The sequence below is a fragment of the Lampetra fluviatilis genome, chromosome 69 (genome assembly GCF_964198595.1).
Source record: "Lampetra fluviatilis chromosome 69, kcLamFluv1.1, whole genome shotgun sequence".
Classification (NCBI taxonomy): Eukaryota; Metazoa; Chordata; class Hyperoartia; order Petromyzontiformes; family Petromyzontidae; genus Lampetra; species Lampetra fluviatilis.
Genome location: NC_136343.1, coordinates 2,159,634 through 2,185,172, shown reverse-complemented (window position 1 = coordinate 2,185,172; position 25,539 = coordinate 2,159,634). Strand labels below are relative to the sequence as shown.

Sequence of the window (25,539 nt, the reverse complement as noted above, 5' to 3'; positions counted from 1 at the left end):
CGATGACTCATCAGGCGGCATATTCAAAATGGCGTCGCATCGCAACGTGTTCAAGATGGCGGCCTCCCGCCACGGAGAGCGCAAAATGGCGGCTTCCCGCCGTTCTTCTCCTGCCACGCCCAAGATGGCGTCTTCGTGCCGCGTGGCCGATGGCGCCGACAGCGCAGGCAAGGCGGCGGCCTGCGGACCACCATCGGCTCTCCCCAACGCCGTCCTCGGCGTGACGAGCTCACACAATTGCGCCAGCACGATTTTCAGTGTCTCCAGCTGCGCCGCCATCTGTCTCCATCGCAAGTCCGCGTCCTCCGGCGCAGACAGGTCCACCGACGCGGCGACATCTTGGACTCCCGGACCCGCACTCGTTCCCGCTCGGATCTCTTCCTCCATCGCAGGCAGGTCCACCGCCTGAGGAAGGTCGTCGTCGTCGGATGGTGTAGCAGATGATGGTGCAGGAATATTCTTTCTTCTGAGCTGTTTTGACATGCCGTTTCACTTCTGACACCAGTGTAATAAAGGACTCGTTCACTGTGTCTGTCTCCGTTGTCCTTTATTCGGGTTCTTTACAACTTGTCCCACACGGCCCTCGCTCAGAGCCTCTCCGCTCGGCAGCTCGATGCTGCCGTCGCTCCCGTAGCCTCTTTCCACTCCGATGCAGCTCCGCTGCTGGTTCCCTCGTGCAGGCCTCCGGCTGCCCTCACTGCAGCCCCACCGCTGCTCCCCGTTCCTCCGTGCTCGGTCACCGCTGGCCGACGGTGCCGAGTCTTACTGTGTGTGTGGCGATCTCGCCACTCTCCAACCTCCGCCCTGCGTGGCCTCACTCTATCTCTATCTCCAACTCTCTCCCGTCTCTTCCGGTATCTCTCCCTTAAGACCTCATCCCTCTCTCTCACGTGACCTAACTCCTCCCCCCGTGACGTCATATCCACGAGGCCGTTTACGCCCGCATTACAGAAGTGTGAACGCGTGTGGTGCTGTGTACACAGTGGTTCGCCACGTGGGAGCGCTGCGCAGAGCGGCGCAAGGGAAAGGGTTGCGTTTGAAGTGCGCGGTACTGTGTGTACGTAGACTCGTAGTGAGTGAGTGCCGTGCAGAGCTGGGCGCGTGTGTGCGTACGGTCGCTACGCGTCTGATACAGGTGCGCATTGGTAATGTGGTTATTCGACGTGGAGGCGAGTGCTGCACCGGGCTGTAGACGGGCACACGCTCGCGGCGTGCGAGAGCTGTACGTAGCGGTGTAGAAAGGGGGAGTATGGCGTTTGATTGATGATGCTGTGCGTACGTATGCTCGCAGCGTGGGAGCGCTGCGCGAGGCTGTATGAGTAGGGGGCGTCACGTTCGAATGCCGGCGAAACCATAGCGGGTATTAGGGCGGTGCGGTAACGCAAACGGAATAGGGGATGCAGGCGGGGGAGACCCCGGGGGCCAACGGCCCTCACAGTTGCACTTGGTTGTCAATAAATGATTATTCTCCACAGTTGGTTCACGTCCTTGAGCAAAGTGTTCCAATAGTGCATGACGAATCGAGGAATAATTAATAAATTAAAATTTTTGTTAAGTTTCTCTGTATTCCTGATCGAGTTATTGTCCTTTTCATCGCCGTTAAAGCAATGTTGAAAAATCTGCGCTGGTACCCGATAATAAAATTAAGGGAATTTCACGGCAGATAAAATGGATCCTACCTCATTTCTCTCTCTCCCACGTAAAAAAAAGAGCGACCCTCACAATTAGCATGGCTGCAATAGCGATTCGGGTCTCATTTTGTGGCTGCTCATCCAGAGCTATAAATGTCCTGATAGTGCATTGCCTTTGCAATTCCGCCTTTTGGTGTTCTCCCGTCTGATACTGGTGAGACTAGGCCCTAAAAAATTAACCCGTAAAAAAAAGTTTTTCACTATAAATCCTTTATATGCGTGGCGGCTAGAGTCATCTCGTCCTCTGGCTTGAGATGGCTGCCACCTATGGGTCAGATGATTGCCTGCCACCATTAAGCAATTGGTAATTAAATATAAAAAGTGTAAAATTCTGGAAAATTTTCTTCACGAAAATACATTGTCACGCACAACGAGTCTGTGTGCAAAATGTCAGCTCGATTGGATCACGGGAAGTGGGTTAAAAAACGACCGAAAGATTTTCACGGTCGTAAGCGCGCAAGTAAGCAAGCATGTGAACTTAATATAAAGGATTTAAAAAAGATGTATCTGTAGTAGGACAATCCGTTTCAAAGACAAGGCATCATAGATTAACAGCGCCATGTTTGTTTGCATGTTCGCTAAAAGTACTGTGTGTGGTTAATGCAGAAATGTATTCCTTGCAAAAGGTATATATTGGTGTTTGAACATCTGAACACAACTCCAGTTTAATTGCCAGAAAGGGTAACACCTATTATGATTTTCTCAAACTTTTATACCGGCAAAAAAGGTCCTATTTCGTTTTTTTATGCGCTGATGTTGATGTGATACAGTCGCACTACCCCTGGGGCACCTGCCCCCCGCCCACATGAGCGGGTCACGGTGCCGGGTTCAGCAAAGGGCCTCGCCCGGTGGTTCGTGGCTCCACAAACTGGACCTTGAGCCCCAGGCACGTGACCGAGTTAAACACGGCAACTCCCACCAGTGTCTCACAGCTCGACAACTGGAACACGACTTTGAGACAGGATCACATTATTTTCATGAAGTAGTTTAAAGCGTTAAACTTATAAGGAAAAAAGGTGAAGCTGAAAGATGAAGATAACAACAACAATCTCGTGGAGTAGAGCGGCAGGGAGCAACGAGTTTACTAGCAGCATTCCCCTGCCAGTTCAGTTGAGACGAGTTGAGATGAGTTGAGTTGTGATGAGGCGAGTAGAGGTGAGGTGAGATGAGGTGAGGTGGGTTGTAATGAGGTGAGTAGAGGTGATACGCAAATCAAACTGAAAGACTTACTGCTTCCTTGTTGCCCATTTACGTGGCTTGTTCCTCGTTTAGCCTGAGCTACAGACAGAGACTGCCTGAGCTACAGACAGTGCCTTCTCTGAGTGGAGCCACAGGGCCATGGCGAGTGCGGCTCCCAGTGGTAGCGAGGCTCCAGGGGAGTTGACCTGCCCCATCTGCCTGGACGCCTACCGCTGTCCCTGCACGCTCAGCTGCGGCCACTCATTCTGCCTCAAGTGCGTGGAGGGCGCCTGGGATGTGGCCAAGTCCTTCTCCTGCCCGCAGTGCCGAGTGACCTTCCCTCGGAGGCCCAAGCTGAGCAAGAACTTCACACTCGCCAACCTGGTGGAGCAGCGCAGTGCCGCAGAGAAAATGGCCACCATGGTCTTGTGTGACTTCTGCAACGATGGCATGACCGCTGCCTCAAAGACCTGCCTCAGGTGTGATATGTCCTACTGTGTGACTCATGTAAAGCCTCATCAGGAGAACCGGAAGTTAAGGAGCCACATTCTGGTGGATCCAGCCACGAATCCTGAGGACCGCAAATGCAAGCCGCACAGAAAGAGGATCAAGTTTTACTGCCGACAGGACAAGAGCTTGGTCTGCACAACCTGCATCATCGCAGGAGACCACAAGGGTCACGATGTGGCTACGCTGGAGGATGAGTACAAGACACGGGAGGTGAGACGGTCTGCGTGTGTGAGTAGGAGCCCCTCCTCCATGAAGTCATCATGTCCCAGTACAAACTGAACAAGAATATCAAATAAATATTATATCATTCTTCTCTCAGCTTCCCATTGTTTCTTCAAAGTTTAACAACCTTGATTTAATATAAAGTATGCTGAGGTTGTCATAGTGCAGAAATAATACGAAAACATGTTATTATCAATCCTGATATCTGACAAATTTATAAATGTGCTCTTAGTATATTTAAAAAAACCGAAGGACTATAATGCATACAATGTTTTCTCTAAATGACGTGGTTTGTATACAAAAAAGTGGTTTGTGGAATAGAGGAGCATTCCCCAAAATGTAAACGAAATGTTAAACGACTGGGACTGCGTGAGCCGCAGTGCTCACCGCTTGGTAGCCTCGTGCCGGTCTGTCCCAGTTTAGTGCCGCACCCGACAGCAGCTACTGGGTCACTGGACTTGGCGTTCCAGAAATGTCGCTTGATTTTGACGGACCAAGTAATTCGTGACTGCATTTATATTTTCATTAATATTCTCTATACCGAATTTCTCTGACGCTCAACAGTCACATAGCAGCGGTTCCTTGTGCCATGTAAAACTTAACTAAAACTATTTTTTATTTCACCAAGTGAAGCTCACTGAGCTATGTAGCTCTTTATCACAGGCAGACCTTGCCACAAATGACAGCTCAACGAAGTGGCTTACTAGGTCTAAATGTATAGCAGCCAAATGCTCTAAACGCACTTTCCAAAACGTGGACAGAAAAACTGGATGGCCCAGAGAAAGATCCATGCGACCATGGAGAGAGACATGCAAACTGCATAAACAGGCATCAGGCACGGGTTCGAACCCACGTCCTCTTGTATTGCAGGTGTAATGCGAGCGTAAATGGGCAGGTCTGATGTGACGATCCGAGAGGGAGGAGTCAGGGTCACGTGGGAGAGGGAGGAGTCAGGGTCACGTGGGTGATGGGTTATAGGAAGGAGACCGGAAGACATCAGGGAGTCGAGGGAGTGAAGAGGGAGACCACGTTGGGTGGCCGCCGTGCCTCAGCCTGGTGGCTGAGGGGCTCATCGGATGGCGCCAGCCAGCGGGGTGAGGAGAGAGCAGAGTGCGCGGGGCGCACAGGGCGTGCAGGGGTTGCACGGAGCAGCCGAGTAGCTGCAGAGCTAGCGGAGGCTAGCACAGGGCGTGCGAGGTTGCACAGAGCAGCCGAGTAGCTGCAGAACTAGCGGAGGCTAGCAGAGGGTGCGAGGTTGCACAGGCAGCAGAGTAGCTGCATAGCGGAGCAGCAGTGGGGCTGCATAGGGAGCAGCAGGGTAGCTGCAGAGTGCGTGGGGCGCAAGGAGAGACAACGCTGGGCCGAGGAGGAGGCCAGCGGGGTGAGCGGAAGACGAACACAAATAAAGGACCGACGGAGATCAACATCGTGTGATGGAGTCTTTTATTACATTGGTGTCAGAGTGGACTTTTTCAAGGCAAAATAACATCGAGGAAGACGGCTGAGAACTTGAAAAAGCGTAACCCACTTGTTACGTCTTCTGACGACGAAGAAACGGCCGCCGGCGCACGTCCTCCAGCGGCTACGTGGCGGTCCAACTTGAATCGCTGCGGCCCGTTCTGCTGGATTTTGTCACCTTGGTTGCGCCGGTGACGAGGCCGGATCGGCCACGTGGCGGGCCTGGAAGCGGTGAGTCTCCGAGTGGGGCTGCGCCGTCCGCCATTGGGGCCTGGCCCACGCTTCCCGCCTCTCCAACACGCGGCAGGGCGCCGCCATCTTGGGTGTGGTCGAGGAGAAACGGCGGGAAGCCGCCATCTTGTCTTCACCGCCGCGGGAATACGCCGCCATCTTCAACATCGCGGATGAGAGGCGGCCGTGCGCTGCCATCTGGAGGCGCCGCGGGGTGAGAAGCCTGCTGTGGAGCTGCTGTTTTGCGGGGGAAGGGGAGCCGCGAGGAGAGGACGCCGATGCTGCAGCTGCTGGGGCGGGAGCTCTCCCGTCCTGGCTCGGGTGCGAGACACCGGAGCAGTCAAGTCATCGTTCGAGTTCTGCGAGGCGTCTCAAGTTACCACCCTGCCGTCCTCTGCTCGCTGCAGCCCCGAGCGAGTCGTAACGAGATGCACCCGACCCTAACACACACCTCACCCATCTAGCGTGTGGCGGGGGGGGCGATTGTTGTCATGTCTTGAGCGAGCGGAGAGCGGTTCGGGCTGTGTGTGTGTTGACGATGGACGCGCTATCTGCTTGTTTGCTTAGTGTCAAATAGTGTGCGTGCGTTGCGGCGTGGAGATGTTATCTTCATGGCGAAGTTAATTATTAATTCGGTTGCGTCAGGTATCTCGCGCTGTAACATCTCGTGGGAGCCGTGAGCGATGTGGTTAATTGAAAAAAATGTTTGCGTGTTGTTGCTGCAAGGTGCCGTGTGCAATGTGGTTGATTGCAAAAGAGATAATGTTTTTGTTGTTGCTGCAAGTTACGACAGGGTTAATGGAGTGTTGGTTGCCTGCAGATCTGCTTGCTATTGTGCTTAAATGTACGCTTGTGATCGCGATATGCTGACTGCATGTGCTGTTTACACTGTTCTGTACGGATACGGAGTGCGGTGCATTGGTTGACCATTGGGTTTGGGATTGTTATTAGTTGTGCGTACCTGTTTGGAAATTGGTAAAAATTCGGGGGGGACCCAAAATTTTGGTTGTATGGGTGTTTATGCACACGAGATTGCGGGTGTGTTCATAGGTAATTGCGCTTGTTGAGAGAGAGGGCGCGCGATTACACCGTTGTTGGTGGCTTTGCTGTTAAGGGTGATGGGGCCGTAAATTGCCGCCAAGTGGCGTCGCTCATTCTGTTGATTGCAAGCGGCCAGGGGTTGCTTTGCGAGTTGGTGTGTGTAAGCAATGTGGTTTGGTAAAATGGGTAAAAATTTCCCCGATACGACTGCTGTGCGCAGCAAACTGGGGCTGTGTGTCCTATCACTGAGGGGTTGTTACAACGTGATGTGGGATGTGTCTTGTGACCCCCAGCAACGGGCAGCTGGGGTGCACGCACGGGGAAAACTGGCGATGTGCTCGCACGTTGGCCCGCCATTTTGAGCGCGCGCGGGGTATTGCGACGATGCGCTTTGCGCAAGGGGCCGCCATTTTGAGTTCGCGCGAGATATTGCGGGGATGCGCTTGGCGAAGGGTGCCGCCATTTTGAGCGCGCGGGAAAAACCTCGGTGGGGCAAATATTTCATCTGTATATGCCTGCCATTGTCGAGTGGGTCATGCACGAGTTGTGGTCACATCGGCCTATGGCTGATGGCTGACCTGACAGCCCGGAGGCGAGATGCTCCGTGGTATGTCTCAAATTAATGGGCCGTGTGCTCATATGGCTCGGGGAGTCATGGTTCAGTTGTGCGGTGGCACACTGAACCTGGTGTGCCGGGCGCTCACGGGATTCTGGAGTGGAGGGTTTGTTACGTGCCAGCGAACGGGGTGACCTGGCTAGCATGGAGCAGGGATTCTCTATGCGGGTCCTCCAGCGGGAAGGGCCGCGGACTTGTTCCGTTCTGGGTTAGGGCGTTATTGAATCTATAAGAGAACATTGCCCTGTGGGGGGGGGGGTCGTTGGTGTCTGGCCTTGCCGAGGGATTAATCTTCCCTTGGCTATAAAGTGTCAGACTATAAGATGCTGGTGTGTGTCCATCGCTGATGGGATAGTAAGGGAGGAGCATGGCCGAGTTGCTGCTCATCCCCGAAATTGCACTAGCCGAGAGTATGATCAGTGGATGTTGCTGTGGTTTGACGACCACGGTGAGGGTTAGGGCGAGTTAAATGTTACCGCTGGGGAGCGTGGCTTTCTCCACGCGAGGGTGTGCGACTGGGGGCTTTGCTGAGAGTGACCGTGGGTACATGCTGTGTACGTGCGATGTCTGTGCTGGTCCTCAAGGGAGGACTGCTGGTGGGCAAGAGCAGGAAATGTTTTTGTTGTTTTTTTTTTTTGTTTTTTTTTTTGTTGTTGTTGTTGTCACGTGTAAGTAATATTGTTGTTAAAATATAAATACTGGGGCATCCATCGCGTCTATTTGGGTATTTATTGGGGGTTTCTTAAGCGGGCCGGATTTACATCATCTCCTTTACCCTGGGGCCGGGTGGCTGTCGTGTACGACATGCGGATGTGCGTTGTTGTGCTGTGCCTCAGGGGATTGGATTTTCCTTCTCGTCACAGATCTTCGGCGCCTGCCACACTGGGTGTTACCTGGTGTGCTAACTGGATGAGGACTTAAAGGGGCAATTGAGCGCCCGTTCGTCATTCCTGCTCTATCACTTGCTCTTTGATGTTGGACTTGAGCCGAGCGGATGGAACAGCAACACGACACGCTCTAAGACACCACATTCCTGGGTTGTGCGCGTCGGCCGTTCTTGCGTGTTGGTTGCCGTTGTTGTGCATTGTTCCATTCTTATTCTTGTTGTTGTTGCGCGGAGGACAGGCCGGTGTTCTGTTCCGGATCCTGATCCCTCCCCTTTCGTTACTTGTGTTGTTGTTGTTATAATCTCCGTTGTGTCTGGGGGACTCCTGATTGTGATGCCTTTGCTCGCATTATTTTGTCCTGTTTTAGCCGAGGACGGCTGGATTTTTCTTCACGGGGGGGGGGGGGGTGGTGTAATGCGAGCGTAAATGGGCAGGTCGGATGTGACGATCCGAGAGGGAGGAGTCAGGGTCATGTGGGCGAGGGGTTATAGGAAGGAGACCGGAAGACATCAGGGAGTCGAGGGAGTGAAGAGGGAGACCACGTTGGGTGGCCGCCGTGCCTCAGCCTGGTAGCTGAGGGGCTCATCGGACGGCGCCAGCCAGTGGGGTGAGGAGAGAGCAGAGTGCGCGGGGCGCACAGGGCATGCAGGGGTTGCACGGAGCAGCCGAGTAGCTGCAGAGCTAGCGGAGGCTAGCACAGGGCATGCGAGGTTGCACGGAGCAGCCGAGTAGCTGCAGAACTAGATGATGCTAGCAGAGGGTGCGAGGTTGCACAGGCAGCAGAGTAGCTGCATAGCGGAGCAGCAGTGGGGCTGCATAGGGAGCAGCAGGGTAGCTGCAGAGTGCGCGGGGCGCAAGGAGAGACGACGCTGGGCCAAGGAGGAGGCCAGCGGGGTGAGCGGAAGACGAACACAAATAAAGGACCGACGGAGATCAACATCGTGTGACGGAGTCCTTTATTACAAAGGCAAGGCAGATAACATCTCGCCGCTGAGGTGCCCTGCCCACCAACTACTCAGATAGCCCCGCCCACCACTCGGGTAGCCCCGCCCACCACTCGGGTAGCCCGGACCACTTCTCCCGTAGCCCCGTCCACTGCTCAGTTAGCCATGCCCACTGCTCAGGTAGCCCCACCCACTGCTCAAGTAGCTCCACCCACTACTCAGGTAGCCCCACTCACTGCACAGGTAGCTCCGCCTACTGCGCAGAGAGATCCACTCACTACTCAGGTAGTCCCACACACTGCTCAGGTCGCTCCACTCACTGCTCAGGCAGCCCTGCCCACTACTTTGGTAGACCTGCGCACGTTTGAGCTCCTCGTGAAATCAGTTCCCTGCAGCACTTGATCCCCCAGCCTCCATCGCTGCACCGGGGCACCTGCCCCCATCACTGTGGAGGGGTTTGTGTGGAGTGTGGGTGAGAGGGGATGCTCAGAGAGTGAGTGGAGTCTCCCCTGGTGACGTCTTTCACAGAAACAAGTGGGAGAGGAGATGCGGGTGGTAGAGGAGAAGAGGAGGGAGGCGGAGGAGTCCATAAGGCAGATGGAGGCCGCTCACAGGGACGTGCAGGTACCGTGTCTGGGCCGGACTCGGTGACCCCGTGACTCCACCCTGAGTAGGATTTGTGATGGAGAACAACTCTATTCATTCACGTGGACTTTCATTGGCTCTAAACACATTGTGGGACTAAAGACACAACGGTTAATGCACCTTAATAAGCAGGACGAGCAACGAGGTGGTTCTCATCTCCACTGAGAAACTCAATCAGTGGTGGAAATTCCACATTCCCATATCTCCATACAACTTACCACTTCAACGTCAGTTATCTATATTGGTCAGATAAAGATTGTACGTACCTCTAATCCAATACTCTGGTGGCAGAGTTGGTGGATCACACATAGACTGTTGTACACGCTTTAGTGAAACCAATTAGACGTTAGAGTGACCAGGTGCCAGTATAGAAAGTGGTTTCATGATCCCCTCTCTTCATCCATACATATGTGGTTATCTCTCACATTCAAAATATGCATTTGAAGAGGAATTGGCCTAACTTCAAAATTCCTTAGGGCTCTACTTGTTGTAGGCAAATTCCAAATTTATCTTCGCTTCATATGAAGGCAAACAAAGCATCGTCCTGATAGCCTTGCGCAATGAGAATGGCACAGACCCTAAATATACTCCTGATGGAATGTGATTATTTCAATGCCTCATAGCCCCCGAATCGTGTTGTACTGACAATGCACAGCAGTGCTATCAGAGGAAGAAGGAGGGTTCAGTGCTGCAGACTCGTATCACTGTATGGACACCTGAATGTCATTTCACAAAGGACCAGACATTAAATGAACAGAGGTGGCATTTCGTTCTCTTTCCAGGGATCCATGACAGATAAAAAGGCCTCAATCTCGGTCAGGTTCTCCCACGCGAGAGCAGCGTTGGATGCGGAGGAGAAGGCGGCTTTAGAACAACTGGAGCAGAAAGGGCGCGACCTGCTGTCCCAGATCGAGAAGAAGATCGCTCACTACCAGCGGGAGCTCAGCGAGCTCCAGACAGCAGCCACTCGCCTGCAGGCCCTAGCACACGAGAGGGACTCGCTCGCATTCCTGCAGGTGAGCGATGGGTCTCCAGTGTCGTTATTGGTACAGAGCCCTCTCACCAGCAGCAGCAGAGGCTCCTGAATGAGAGCTCGCATCTCCTGGGCTTGAGAACACAGCTCCACTCATGGACTCGCATCGCAGCTCAAGTGGCTGCCATTTGGAAGGCCAGCTCATATTTTCTCAGTTAAATTAATTGTCTCCCGCCCTTTAACAGATTCCCATTAAGTTTGTTTCATTGTGAATATAAACTAAATGTTAATGGAATTTCACTTTTTAAATCAACCATGCAACAACAGTGTACACGGTATTTATGATTCTCATCAGCCATTATCTATCCACTTATTGAGGAAGGCCTCCCAAAGCCATTGTCACATCTCATGATGCCGCGATGCAACAATCCACCAGCTCCTGCTCACGAGCCGATGTCATCTCTGCTTCTTACTTCGTGTACCTCCACTTGGATGCACGACCTTCATTGTTCATATCAGGTATGCTCAAATAAATACTATCTCATACACTTATTAATTATATCATTGTGTCTAGATTTGAAGCTTTCGTGACTGCAATGATTCATATTCTCAGGTTTTTTCGGTAAAGTCACGTAGTTAAAAACATTAAAACTAATGAAAGTAAAATAAAACAAAACAAAATAAAATTCACGACGTTTCGCAGGCAACACAAGTCTCCGTCATCAATGATGACGGAGACTTGTGTTGCCTCCGAAACGTCTCCATCATCAATGATGACGGAGACTTGTGTTGCCTCCGAAACGTCGTGAATTTTATTTTGTTTTGTTTTATTTTACTTTCATTAGTTTTAATGTTTTTAACTACGTGACTTTACCGAAAAAACCTGAGAATATATATCATTGTGTCTTGAACATCACTTCTACAAGATCTGCACCATGTGCATTGATAACTCGAGAAACTTCTAGTCCTACGTTCCTCTCAACACAGATCAATATCAACCGGTCTCACTCTGAAATATTTGCCCTGCAAATTAGTGTTGGTCCTCATGGTGGTGGCGAGATGTTAACAACCTAGCCTGGTATACCGAAGGTCCGGGATTTAATATCAACCCTGACGTCCTTATATACTTGGAGTTTACATTTCTCCCTCCATGGTCGCATGGATTTTTCTCTGGGTCATCCAGTTTTTTCCTCCACATTTGAAAACTTGCGTTTAGAGTATTGGGCTGCTTTAAATTTCCACGAGATGAACCACTTCATTGAGCTATCATTTGTGGCCTGGTCTCTTCTGAAAAAGAGCTATATAGCTCCGTGGGCCTTACCTGTAAAATAAATTGTAATTTATCATTAACTATCAATCGGTCTCACTCTGAAATATTTGCCCCGTAAGTCAGTGTTTTTTATCATAGGGTCATATGCCAAGACTTTGGGGTTTATTTTCCACCCACGGTGTTGCAGTGTGAACTCCACTGATCACAAGGGAATGGAGGTAGAGTCACAGTAATGCATCTCTCTCTCTCCTATAGGGGCACCTGGATGAGACGAGCAGGTAAAATACGACTATCACTCACGACTCGACACACGACAACCTGGGACTGAGTGTAGGGTGCGGGCAGTGAGACATCGGCTGTGTGGAGATGCTCTGTGTGGTGATGCTGTGTGTGATGATGGTTGTTTGTGTGGTTATGGTGTGTGTGGTGATGGTTTGGGTGGTTATGGTGTGCGTGATGATGCTGTGTGTGGTGATGGTGTGTGTGGTGATGCTTTATGTGTGTGTGGTGATAGTAAAGCTGCGTGTGATAATGCTGTGTGCAATGATGCTGTGTGTGGTGATGTGTGTGGTGATGTTGTGATGGTGCTGTGTGTGATGATGCTAAGTGTGGTGATAGTAATGCTATACTCTTAGGTTTTTTTCCGAAAGCTTCAAATCTAGATAGTAATGCTATGTGGTGATGCTGTAATTGTGATGTGAGTAATGCTTGTGTGATGAGTTTCGATATGATGATGCTGTGATGCGTGTCTATGTAATGGAGCTGTAATGGTCCTGTGAGTGACGATGCTCTATGTGAAACAGTGGCCATGTCTGTTCTGCTTCACAGGGCAGGGATGTTTACAGTAGATTCACCCTCATGTCCTAGCCAAGAGGACATTGCCTCGCTTAAAGGCACCGAGCGAACTGTGGCCAAATTCCTTTGTGAGTTATTCAGTGTGGAACATGGGTGATGGGGCCATCTTCACAATAAATGATCACCGTGTGTGTGTGCACGAGGTCGACTCAGGTTCAAATGCTTACCTAGTTTTGTGTGTAAACATCACCACTAAAGAGACAAAGGTGGCCAGGCGTAGTGCTGGCCACCAAGCCCCGCTTGTGCTGTGCCAGCTTTCAAATGTGCTGATTTTCCCCGACAGTCTGTTAAGGCAACACGGAGAATATTTATCTTTGTTTTCATCATGGAACTTGATGCGGTGTTTGAACGTCATCGCCACTAGGGAGACAAAGGTGGTTGAGAGTGGTGCTGGCCATCCACCTCCTCGTGTGCCGTGCTGGTCTTCATAGACGCTCGCTAACAGCACTTGCCCCAATGGTCTGTTGAGGCTAAACAGGGGATCTTTGTCTTTGTTCACATCCCATTCCAGGACACTACTGAACAACACCATGATACTCAGTGTGGTGTTCTTGCGTAAATAATCAGCATGAGTCAGGGGTAATTGTGATGTTGACATGCAGTGCATGCCAGTGAATGTGTATGGGTGGGGAGAGCGGTAGCATAGTGGTTAGCACACTGCACTACGAACCCAGTTACCTGGGTTTAGTTATCCGCCATGGCTAATATCAGTTGCAGGTGATATCTTATCCAGTCCAGGGCCTCTACTGGGCAGTTTCAACCTCAAATGAGTTCCTGATGCTGGTAATAGTCATGATGGTGATAGTGGCCGTGATGAGGATAGTGGTGCATTGGCCAGTCATCTCAGTCGACCCATGGCAACTGGGTCTGCTCCATGACCTCCTGCCAGTGGGCGTTCTAAACTTCACGTGGCCTCAACGTGCACATAGCCTGGCACAGGCCCCGTGGTGATGTCACCGCCACTTAGTGGCGAATGGCTGTTGTTGTTGTTGGTAATGATGCTGATGTTGGTGATAATGTGAGTGATGGGGACGGTGATGGCATTGGTGAATGATGGTGTTGGTCGTGGTGATGGCAGTGATAGTCGTGGTGATGGTCATAATGGTGACATTGGTGATAATATAGGTGGTGATGGTTTTGCTGATGACGCTGATAGAAGTAGTGATGATGGTATTGGTTACGGTGATAATGGTAGTGATGGTCGTGACAATGGTTTTGATGGTCGTTATGATGGTTATAATGATGCTGGTTGCGTTGGTGATGGTGATGAAGATGGTGATGAGTTGGGGTGATGGGGATAGTGGTGATGGTGGTGGTGATTGTTTGTGATGGTGCTCGTGGTGGTGATGATCGTTGTGATGTTGCTGATGGCGATAGTGATGTTGTTGATGTTCATAGTGTTGATGATGGTGGTGATGGTGATGTTTATGTTGTTGTCATTGATGATATTGATGGCGAGAATGGTTGGTGATGGTGATGTTTGTGTTGTTATAGGTGATGGTGAAGATGATGGTTGGTGATGGTGGATGATGGTGATGACGGTGTTCTGCAGTGATGTTGTCATCGCTGTTGTCACAGATGGACGCTCACCGACTCTCGACACAAACTCGGCTCATAACCAACTCCAGATCTCCACGGATCTCAGGACGATGACGCGGACCCGTGACTCCCAGGGTCGCCCCGATCATCCACACCGGTTTGATTACTGGTCACAAGCCCTGTGCTGTGAGAGCTTCTCGTCAGGCCACCACTACTGGGAGGTGGATGTGGGGGACGCGAGGTGGTGGCGGGTTGGAGTCGCATACGGGACGATCCTGCGGAAAGGGAGTGGTGATGCTGCACAGTTGCTGGGAGGGAGCGACGCGTCCTGGTGTTTAGAGAAATATGACGACAATTTCTCAGTCTTTCATGGTGGTGTGAAGACTGCACTGTCGGTGAGGGGGGCCCCCTACCCCCGCAGAATCAGGCTTCAGCTGCACTGGGAGGAAGGGCTCCTGGCTTTTTACTGCGCCGACTCCATGGAGGTGATCCACGAGGTTCGGCAGATATTCTTGCAGCCTATCTACCCTGGGATGTGTGTGTGGTGTTTGAATGAACCATTGAAGATCATGGATCTCAGTCGTGCATCCTGAGGATGGGGAGAGACAGAAACCCAAAAAACAGAGGAGAGGGGGGATGTTGAGAAGAGTGTGAATTGAGGGTGAGGGGAAATTGGAGGGGAAGGTGGCAGGTGAGCATGGAGGGTGATGGTGAGGGTGAAGGGTCAAAAGAGGGTTAGGAGAGGAGAGGATGGGAAAGAGTGGGTATTGAGACAGTGAGCAGAAGGTGAGGTGAAAATTCAGGGAAGGGTGAGGTGAGCATGGAGGGGTAGGGTAAGAAGGGAGGGTGAGGTTCAGGTTGGTGTGCATGAGCGATGTCGCCTGTCAAGTACAAATCGCCGGTGCGGAAGTTTGAGGGATGTTAATGAAATCTGAGTGGGGAATCAACACAGCCCCAAAGTCCATGTGGTCACTCCTTCACCTGCAGTGCGTGCTCGCATCACCATGCCTCCTCATCTCTATGATTCACCATCATCACCATCATTATCACCATCACCACCATCACTATCAACCACCATCACCATCATCATTACTATCAACACCACCAAAACCATCACCAACATCGTCACTATCATCACAACGATCACCACCATCATTACCATCACTCCATCATCATCACTATTGTAGAGGTGCTAGACACTCTATTCAGTAACCTGCGGGGCCACTATGTATTAGAGGGGCAATGCAGTTTTACCACTCTGGGACCAACGGCCGGGGTCTGGGAGAAGTGAGAGCAGATGGTAAACACGGATTCCCGCCAGACCAATGGCCAGGGGGTCAGATGAGGTAAAGAGGATCGAAAACGCAGATTGTAAAGAACCAATCAGAGGGTCCCACGAGGGAGCGTGGGATTGGATAAGGACCGTTACAAACGGGTATAAAAGGGCGAGCGTGGGGAGCGCCCGCCAGTTCTCCTCACACGAAGACAGAAGCCAGGTTGAAAAAGCTAGGACCCTGGACCAAGCCTTCCAGCTCTTGTGAGAGCTAAGGATCAGTGTTCCTGTGGTCAAGGAGAGAATAGGTCTTGGCAGGCAGGACCCTGGCTCCCCAGCCTTCCAGCTCTTGTAAGAGCTAAGGCTCTGCGCGACCAGTGGACAGGGGACCCCCAGAGCCAGCGGTGGGTCAAGCTAGCCTCTCCTAGGTCCCAGCCAGAGGACGCTAGGGTAGCGGGTAGACTGGGAATAGCTCCTGCCAGTTCGGAGGCTGTACCTCCCTAGGCTACGGGTGAGGGAACCAGATATCCCTCTGTGTGTGTATAGGGACTTTGTCGGAAGAAAGACAATACACCAGTGTGTGCCTTAAAGAAGTTTATTCATCTGTTATTTACAACACTACAACTGGCGTCAGAAGTGGTTAAAGACGAACATGGAAACAAGAAGCACAGTCCGTGTGCGAGGTACGGAGGAAGAAAACTCCGACTCACCTGGAGGAGCGGAGAGCGCCGCTGAAGATGTGGGCATGGAGCCATCCGCCCAACTGCCAGCCCAACCGCCGATTGCCGCCGGCGACAAGATCCAGGCTGCACACGGCCATCTCGCCCAACTGCTGCATGCTGCAGCCGCCATCCTTGAAGGAATTACTTTGGGGGCTGCAGGCGGAGTGGACTGGCCGCCGGCGGACGTTCCCGCCATTACACACCCGGAAGGGTTAGAATTTCCCGCCGAAAGGTCACATGCTTCCGCGAGAAGTGGAAATCAAGTGCACGCTGGGAACATTGACAGCCAATCACGGCACGCCGCGTTATCAGCGTGGGACGCTGCCTCCGCAAGTCGCTCGGGCAATGCCACGTCATCACGGCAGCGACGCTGTACAGTAGACATCGTAGACCAAGCAATTGCCGCGTACGGGACCGAGTCCGAACGAGCTGAAGATGACGAGATGGCTGCTCTCCAACAACGTCTGCCCGTCTTCCGCGAATTCACGTCCACAGGGGGCGACTAGGCCGCATTCCAGCGTCGCTTCCTCAGCCACCAGGAGATGGTGGGCTGGTCGGACGTACAGGCACTACGGGCGCTGCCGACCACCTTAGATGACAACGCTCGCGCCGCGCTCATCTCCATTCCCGACAAAGAGCAACTCTACAAGCGGCACTTCGGCGAATGTCCGAAATCTACAGACCTCCTTCCACCACCCACCATCAGTTCTATGAGAGACGGTGCAAACCTAGAGAATCGCCATTGGCGTTCCATACTACACTACTCGCCATGGCAAGAGCGGCTTACCGCCGCATAGACGATGAGGCCATAAACGCTCTCGTCCTCCAGAAGCTGCTGGAGCTGGCGCGTGGACTGCTCGTTGTCATCCAAGCCATGGATGATGAAGATATGTGCTCACTGTGAGCTGCCCGGAGCATCCATACTCACCTGATGCTCGACTAGGATGAGATCATCACCGCATCGGCTACGACGTCGGAGCCTGCCAGCAGGGACGACGATCGCTCTCCAGATCGTGCCTTCGCAATGACCAGGGTGACGGGCCGGCGATCACCCAACTGCACCGGGAGTCGCGATGACCAGCAGCAGGGATGGCCCTTCCCCCACAGTGACGTGACGTGTTTCAACTGTGGCCACCGAGGCCACATCTCAACCGACTGCCGTGCACCTCGTCGGCGCTCCTCCGGGTCCCGAGGCCAGGACCGCAGGGCACCCAACGCACCGCGGCATAAACAGGCGAGTCGCGGCACCCCTCACGCTCGGCCCTCACTCACACCTTATACACCACAATACACCATTGACGTCGCTCGTGATTCGGCGTATGACGTGCGGTGTTCTGGTGATTCTTCACAGCCACTAACCTGGGCAGTGGTCGGAGCTGGCCCATAGAGTGTTCGCAGCGACGGCGGGTTCCTCGGTGGTTGTGGGTTCAATTGAGGGTGTAGAGTTTTGTGTGCTTGTCGACACTTGTGCATCGGTCACTATTGTTTCGGATTAAATTTGTAATATACTGCCGGTGTGATGTCGACCCTTGCAAAAGGTCTCTGTTCCGTGTTTTGCTGCGAATGGAAGTTCGCTGGGGATTATCGGGCAAATTCGGGCGCAATTTTCGATTGGTGATATTAAATTGGCCGGCCCTGTTTTGGTCTCTTCCTCCCTCACGGTGCCGTGCCTCCTGGGAACTGATTTTCTCGCCAAATTGCCCATTAAAATCCTTATAGATCAGGGGTGTATTGAACTTCCGTCGGGCCGTCGGATGGCGTTTTTATCCGCGACCACGCATTCACGTATGGCCAATGTCTCTGTGTAGGCTTTTGCGGCTTGCACTGTACGCATTCAGCCAGGGGCGCAAATGCTTGTACCCTTGCGGTTAAAGAAACCGCTCGCTCCTAATGCCTCGGTACATGGCGTTCTGTTAGGGCCATCCAACACGGCAGTTAAGGGCCTAGCATTGGTGGCCGCACAGACCCTCTTAGCAGCCGACAGGGAGCCATTTTTGCAAGTTTTGAATGTTGGTCTGTCCGAAACCGTCGTTCCACAAGGGTCTGTGCTCACTCACACGACAGTGGCGCCCCTGGGGACCGAGGTCGTGGGACATGTATTTGACGACCCGTAGCCTCAACCTCCTCCCAAATCAGATGAGGGATGGTTAGATGCACTCTGCGCGGACGCTGGCGATTTATCCAGGCCGCAGCAGATGAAATTGCGGGCTCTTTTGCGGGAATTCTGGGGATGTGTTCAGCAAATCTAAATTTGATATTGGCTGCACCAAGCTGCTGTGTCACCACATTGACACTGGCGACGCTGTCCCTATCCGTCAAAACCCATTTCGGCTCAGCCCGGCGGAGAAACAGCATGTCAAATTGGCAGTTGACAACATACTGGCGGCTGATATCATTTCTCCTTCAACCAGTCCCTGGGTGCTCCGATAGTGCTGGTCAAAAAGCAGGATGGCAGTCTTCGTTTTTGTGTTGATTTTCGGCGCCTAAATACAATTTCCATGGCTGACGCCTATCCTTTTCCACGTATGGATGAGTCATTGGATGCCCTGGCAGGGGTGCGTTATTTTTCCACTCTAGACCTACTGTCAGGGTTTTGGCAACTTCCCCTCGATGAGGCGTCAAAACCAAAGACTGCTTTTCGGACACCACAGAGCCTTTTCGAGTTTAATAGGCTGCCCATGGGTCCCCACTCGGCCCCAGCGACGTTCCAGAGGCTCATGGAGCTCGTCCTCGCTGGGCTCCAGTGGGACTCATGTTTCATTTACCTTGATGACGACATCATCTTTGGCCGCACGTTCAAGGAACACATTGAACGGTTGCGTGCTGTTTTCTTGAAAATGCGTGCTGCTAACTTGAAGTTCAAACCGCAGAAATGCCAGCTTCTGCATGAGTTTGTGCTCTATTTGGACCAAATAGTCAGCCGCTCAGGAATTTCCACCGACCCCACAACGACCAAATGCGTCTGCCAATGGCCTACCCCCACCTCGGCGGGGGACGTTCGCAGTTTTTATCGGATTTGCATCGTATTACCGACGTTTTGTTGCTGGCTTCGCGACAATCGCCAAGCTACTGCATGCACTTACGTCAAAAGGGATGAAATTTAATTGGGGGGATGCTGAACAGGCTGCATTTGACTCCTTGCGGAATGCTCTCGTGGCGGCACCGCCCATGGCTTACCCCGATTTTGCGAAACCGTTTATTCTGGACACCGATGCCAGCAACAATGGGATCGGTGGGGTGCTGTCCCAAAATGTAAATGGTGTAGAGAGGGTCGTTGCCTACGGGAGCAGGGTCTTGTCCCCTGCGGAGCAACGCTATTGCGTAACCCGACGCGAGCTGCTGGCCATTGTTTATTTCATCCAGCAATACAGGCCGTACCTGTGCGGTCAACGTTTTACCGTACGCTCCGATCATTCGGCATTACAATACGCTCAGCGTGTTGACCAACCATCCGGCCAGCTCTCCCGGTGGCTCGAAGTCCTCCAGGACTACAATTTCATGTTAACTTGCCGCAAGGGTACACAGCACAGTAATGCCGATGCGTTATCTCGACTTCCGCAGGTGAATAAATGTGCGTGCTTTATGGGTTCTGGCCACTGCAAGCCACCACTGGCAGAGCCGGTTGCACCTCTTGAAACAGTTGCCGCCGCGTTTCCCTCCGATTCTGCGCCGGGGGCGGACCATGCGGGTCCGGCAGCAAGTGACGACTTGCTGGGGCTAACACTAGACGAATGGGGTCGGCACCAGATGGATGACGCATCGTTGTTGCCTCTGCGTCATCGTGCACGTGATACGGCCTCACGTTATGGGAAATTGAATTATTTCGCTATACGGTGGGGTCTGCTCATGCATTGGGATGCTGATTCATGCCATTACAAAATTGTGGTGCCTTCGGGGTTGCGATGTAAAGCCGTGTGGGCGGCACACAAGCGATTGTTGCACCTGGGTGTGCACAAAACCATTGGCTTGCTACGTTTGCAATTTTTCTGGCCAGTCATGCTGCGTGATGTAACGGATATTTTAATGGGCTGCACCCAATGTGCGCAACAGAAACCGCCAGCGAAGCCTGCATGCCCACTCCTGCAGCCCATCTCGGTGTCCCATGTAAACGAGCTGGTTGCTCTCGATATTCTGGGGCCTTTTCCTACTACGCCTCGTGGTAACAAGTACCTTCTGGTTGGGGTTGAGTATTTTACACGGTGGCTTATGGCCTGGGCCCTCCCCAACCAGTCGGCAGCAGCCGTCATGGACGCCTTTGTTCAGGGCTACGTATTGGACAAGGGTGCTCCGGAACGGCTGCTGACCGATCAGGGAAGGAATTTTTTGAGTACCCTGTTGAGTGTTATATGCCGCCTGTTGGGCACAAAGAAGGTGCGCACTTCGCCCACCACCCTCAAACTGACGGCATGGTGGAGCGCCTGCATAGAACCCTCAACTCTATGCTGTGCCATCAGGTTGATGAATCCCACCTAGACTGGGACTTGCAGATTCCAGGGGTCCTAACTGCATACCGCATGGCGCAACATTTAGCGACGGGGTTCTCCCCATTCTTTCTATTGTATGGCAGGGATGCCATTCCCCCCGCCGACGTTCGGCTGGAGATAGAGCTGCCTCCACAATCGTCAAAGCTCGCTGATCACTTAAGCTTCAATCTCCGTAAGCTATCTGAGGCAGTGATGCGGCAATCGAAAATTCAGGCTCCCGCCAGCGGGAAAATTCAAGGCTGCAAGCCCCTCACACGTCCACGCATCAGTGGGCACCGGGTGATAAAGTGTGGCTTCATTGCCCCCCAGGTGCCGGTGTCCACATCGGCAAAACTCCTAAAACCGTGGAGGGGTCCGGTGGAAGTGGTCGAGGTTGTGCGACCACAATGTGTTAGAATCCATTGGGGACGGCGTCGCTGGTTTGTTCACCCTTCTCGCGTAAAGCCTTTTGTTGCGCCACGCGTTTCTGCGTCAAGCTCACAACATGAGGGCCGAGCATGCGATATGTCCGATGAACCGGATGTCGCCCCATTGGTGCCTAATCCGCAGCGCAGATGACGCAGGAATGATGGGGCCGTGCAGGCCACGATCGGCCGCTGGGGACCGGGGGTCATCAAAGGTCTTTACGGAGAGGCCTCATGACCCGCCTGACATTCCTGTCATGCCGCCTGATCTGCCTGCACCGCTAAAGGGGCCACTTGTCCCCTACGATGGTCCCGCGAAACACACACATGCGAAATCCTGCCGATTTTCGTAATATCTGCGTTACGTAGTACGACACGTCCCAGTGGTGCATCGTTTTTTTGCAGCAACTGCTGCCTGGGTTGTTGTGTCGCGCATGTTGTCAAAATGTTGAAATGTTACCTTGTAAATATGTTGCGTTATTAAGTGGGGGTATTTATACTGGGTGTTTATTCTTGTTTTTTAAATTGGTTCTTGTTGGCAAGGCACACACACACTTCATTTTTGCATTGTTGGAGTTTCTCATTGTTGCAGCCGGGACGGCTGAAGCTTCTAAATGGGGGGGAGGGGTGATGTAGAGGTGCTAGACACTCTATTCAGTAACTTGCGGGGCCACTATGTATCAGAGGGGCAATGCAGTGTTACCACTCTGGGACCAACGGCCGGGGTCAGGGAGAGGTGAGAGCGGATGGTAAACACGGATTCCCGCCAGAGCAACGGCCAAGGGTCAGATGAGGTAAAGAGGATCGAAAACGCAGATTGTAAAGAACCAATCAGAGGGTCCCACGAGAGAGCGTGGGATTGGATAAGGGCCATTACAAACGGGTATAAAAGGGCGTGCACGGGGAGCGCTCGCCAGTTCTCCTCACACAAAGTCCGGCTGAAGAAACTAGGACCCTGGACCAAGCCTGCCAGCTCTTGTAAGAGCTAAGGCTCAGTGTTCCAGTGGTCAAGGAGAGAATAGGTCTTGGCAGGCAGGACCCTGGCTCCCCAGCCTTCCAGCTCTTGTGAGAGCTAAGGCTCTGCGCGACCAGTGGTCAGGGGACCCACCGAGCCAGCGGTGGGTCAAGCTAGCCTCCCCTAGGTCCCAACCGGAGGAAGCTAGGGTAGCGGGTAGACTGGGAATAGCTCCCGCCAGTTCGGAGGCTGTACCTCCCTAGGCTAGCAGTCAGAGCCGTGTAAAGGTCCCGCTAGGTACGGAGGCTGTACCTCCTCAGGCTATGGGTGAGGGAACCGGATATCCCTCGGTGTGTGTATAGGGACTGTGTCGGAAGTAAGACAATAAAACAGTGTGTGCCTTAAAGAAGTTTATTCATCTGTTATTTACAACACTACACTATCATCAGCAACATCAACATCATTATCCCCATCATCACCACTACAACGATAACCACCATCACCACCATCAACCACCACCATCCTCATAATCACTATCAACACCACAATAATTATCACCATTATCATGTCCATCATCATAATCATTACTGAACATAACCACTATCATCATCACCACCATTATGACCATCATCACCATAACCATCATCACCAACATCAAGCTCATCACCATCAATATCACGACTAACACCACTACTATCATCACCACCATCATCATTGCCACCACCATGATCACCACCATCATTATCATCACTATCAGCACCCACATCACCATCACCCTTCTTATCATCACCACCAACACAAAAATCAACATCAACACCACAAAAACTTTTATAGTCATCATCACTATCACATCCACCATCACGAACATCATCACCACCATCATCACTATCATCCTCACCGTGAAAACCACCATCACCATCATTACCACCACCACTGTCATCATCACCACCATGATCACCACCATCATTATCATCATCACCGCCTACATCACCACCACGATTTTCACCATCACAATTCTTACTATAATCATTACAACCATCACCACGATCATCATCACCATCACTACCATCATAACTACCATGATCAACACCACTACCATCATCACCATTTTACCATTATTACCACCACTACCGCCATCATCATGGTATCATCTTTGTAACGTCTTTGTAGTCTGGTCTGTTATTTTTATTTATTGTGTTTACCCAGTGCGATAACTCAAGACACCAAGATAGGAGTCATTTGTAAGAAGGAGTGGAATGGGGAGTGAGTAGATGAGTAAGTAGATAAGTGACAGAGATGGTGGGTGATTGATTCAGTGACAGCATGGTTGATGGGGTGAGATGGTGTGTGATTGAGCGGGTGAGTAGACGGGGGAGATAGTTGGTGGGTGGGTGAGTGAGTGAGTGAGTGGATGGGTGAGTGAATTGGTGGAGTATTTGAGTTAGTGAAAGGGTGAGTGGGTAAAATATTGAGTGCGTGAGTGAGTAGATTAGTGAGTGAACGTTTGAGTGCATGGGTGAGTGAGATGGTGGGTGAGTGAGCGGCTGATTGGGTCAGTGGTTAAGTTAGTGAGCGAGAGCGTAGGTGAGTGGGTAAATGATTGAGTGAGTGAGTTCAAGTGTATCGTCTGTAACCGGGAGTAGAACTCGAGAGACCAGGACAGGAGTCTCATTGGCAAGAGTGACCTGGGGCTGGTGGGATCTCTAAAATAACAAAAACGACAACGTGAGCACAGGGAAGAATAACGAAGCGAAGAGAAATTGGCAGAAAAAACCAACAACAACAACAACCACCATGTTACAGACGGAACCGTAAAAAAAACCAGCACCCCGAACAAACTCCCAATACTGCAAGGGTGGAGACAGCATCTGTACACCCAACTCACAGTCGTGTCCACGTGTTGGGGGGCTATCTCGTCTACCCAGGGCCACCCGTCGCGGCGTCCAATGCTACGTAACGACGACTCCCACAGACAACACCGACAGCCCACTCCTCCTGGTTAACCACACCACCACGGTTCCTGGGTTTGTCGTTACGGAAGCGGACCGGTAGCTGCTGCAAGCTGCGCAAGGCGTAATACGTTCAAAGCCGCTAACCCGCCGGATCATCCGGGCAGCTGCATTCTGCACTAACTAGAGCGTCTGCACCAATCCAAGTGGAAGCTCTGCATAGATAACACTATATGTAACACAATTTTTGTTCCTGGGTAGTGTTATTTCCTAATTGCTCATGCCTAAAAAGTAAAGAAAGTGGCTATTATTCCCCATAACCTTTGCTTTTGTGACCAGGACATTGATATTTTGACATGTACCTATTTTCAGTGAGAAAAGAGGTGAATATGTCTTTTCGTTCACATATAGTTAGAAAAAAAACATATTAATCAAAATTAACATGTATTTATACTAAAGTAAAACAAAAATTATTACAAAAGATTTATGAGTGAGTAGTTTTTGGAGATTTACAATTATACTGTAAATCACTTTCACGAATCAGCCCCCAAATATAGTCTCCCATCATGTTCTCGTTATACTGTACTTGGTAGCGGCATTCTGCATCATAATCCAGGCGTGTTGAGACAAAGGCATGAACTAATGATTACAGGTCTGGGGTAGAGAGGAACGGGCCCAACCCTCGGAGTGTTTGTAGGTGGTAGAGATCTACTTTGAACGTAGCTATGAGCTGCGGGCGCACAGTCAAGCTCTGATCGAACAGCACACCGAGGTTGCCTACTTTGGACACACGGAGAGGGCGAGCTCTGGTAATCAGTGGATGATCGATGTGGCCCTGACACGCTCGCAGACGTTGCTCTGAGCCAACTATCATGTACTCTGTCTTGCCCAGGTTTAGCTGCAGACGGTTTTGCTCCGTTCAAACAGCGACTTCAGACAATCATTCTGAAATAACAGATATAGCGGCATCTGGATCTGATGTACGTTAACAAATAATTTATTTAGAACAGATTTTTGTGTTTGGTTTGTTGTCCGCACCTCTGATTAGCACGGTTGGATATGTATGGTGCGAAAAAGTTCAACATACATACATAGAATTTGAATAAGCATCTTTATTTAAACTGGAGGAATCCTATGAGTCATGAAGCTCTTTTTCAAAGATGTCCAGTAGAGACGGGTCAGAATGTTACAATAACAAACAGTCCAGACAACTGATAGGGGTGTGAAATATAGGAAAGGTGTGCAAATTACTGAAACTAGATAAATACGAATTAATAAAGTATTTTACTACAATTTGCAATCGTATATTAATTCCTACCGATTTTTCAACACTAAATGCAAGCGTGGGCAAGGCAGCAACACAACAACAGTCCCAGATCACTCCAAGGCGACACGGCAGTCCCTGGACACAACTGCACATGAATATTGATCTATTGATACATGGGTATGGATCAACGTTCCAATCACAATTTCAAATGAGGCTGTGGAGAGCATGAATCTTCTGCTTCAGTACATTTATTGAAGGAAGATGTATGATGTTAAGGGAGGAAACAAGGTTGTTTCAAAACGTTGGTGCTGCAACGGCAAAGGCTTTGTCACCCATTCCAATTCTCATTGTTGGCATAGTTCACAGAAAATTAGATGGACGTCTTAGGTTTGTTTGGTTTGACGGGCTTCATGATTTAGCTAAT

The 25,539-nt window shown here is 51.4% G+C and overlaps 1 protein-coding gene across 1 annotated transcript; it reads left to right on the top strand.

Annotated features, from left to right (window-relative positions):
* Positions 1–3,029: 3,029 nt before the first annotated feature.
* On the top strand, positions 3,030–14,654 carry LOC144952649 (E3 ubiquitin/ISG15 ligase TRIM25-like). Its single transcript, XM_078883127.1, has 6 exons — positions 3,030–3,590; positions 9,308–9,403; positions 10,207–10,440; positions 11,923–11,945; positions 12,496–12,590; positions 14,101–14,654. The coding sequence occupies exons 1-6, from the start codon at positions 3,030–3,032 to the stop codon at positions 14,652–14,654; spliced, it is 1,563 nt and encodes a 520-aa protein (XP_078739253.1).
* The last annotated feature ends 10,885 nt before the right edge of the window (positions 14,655–25,539 follow it).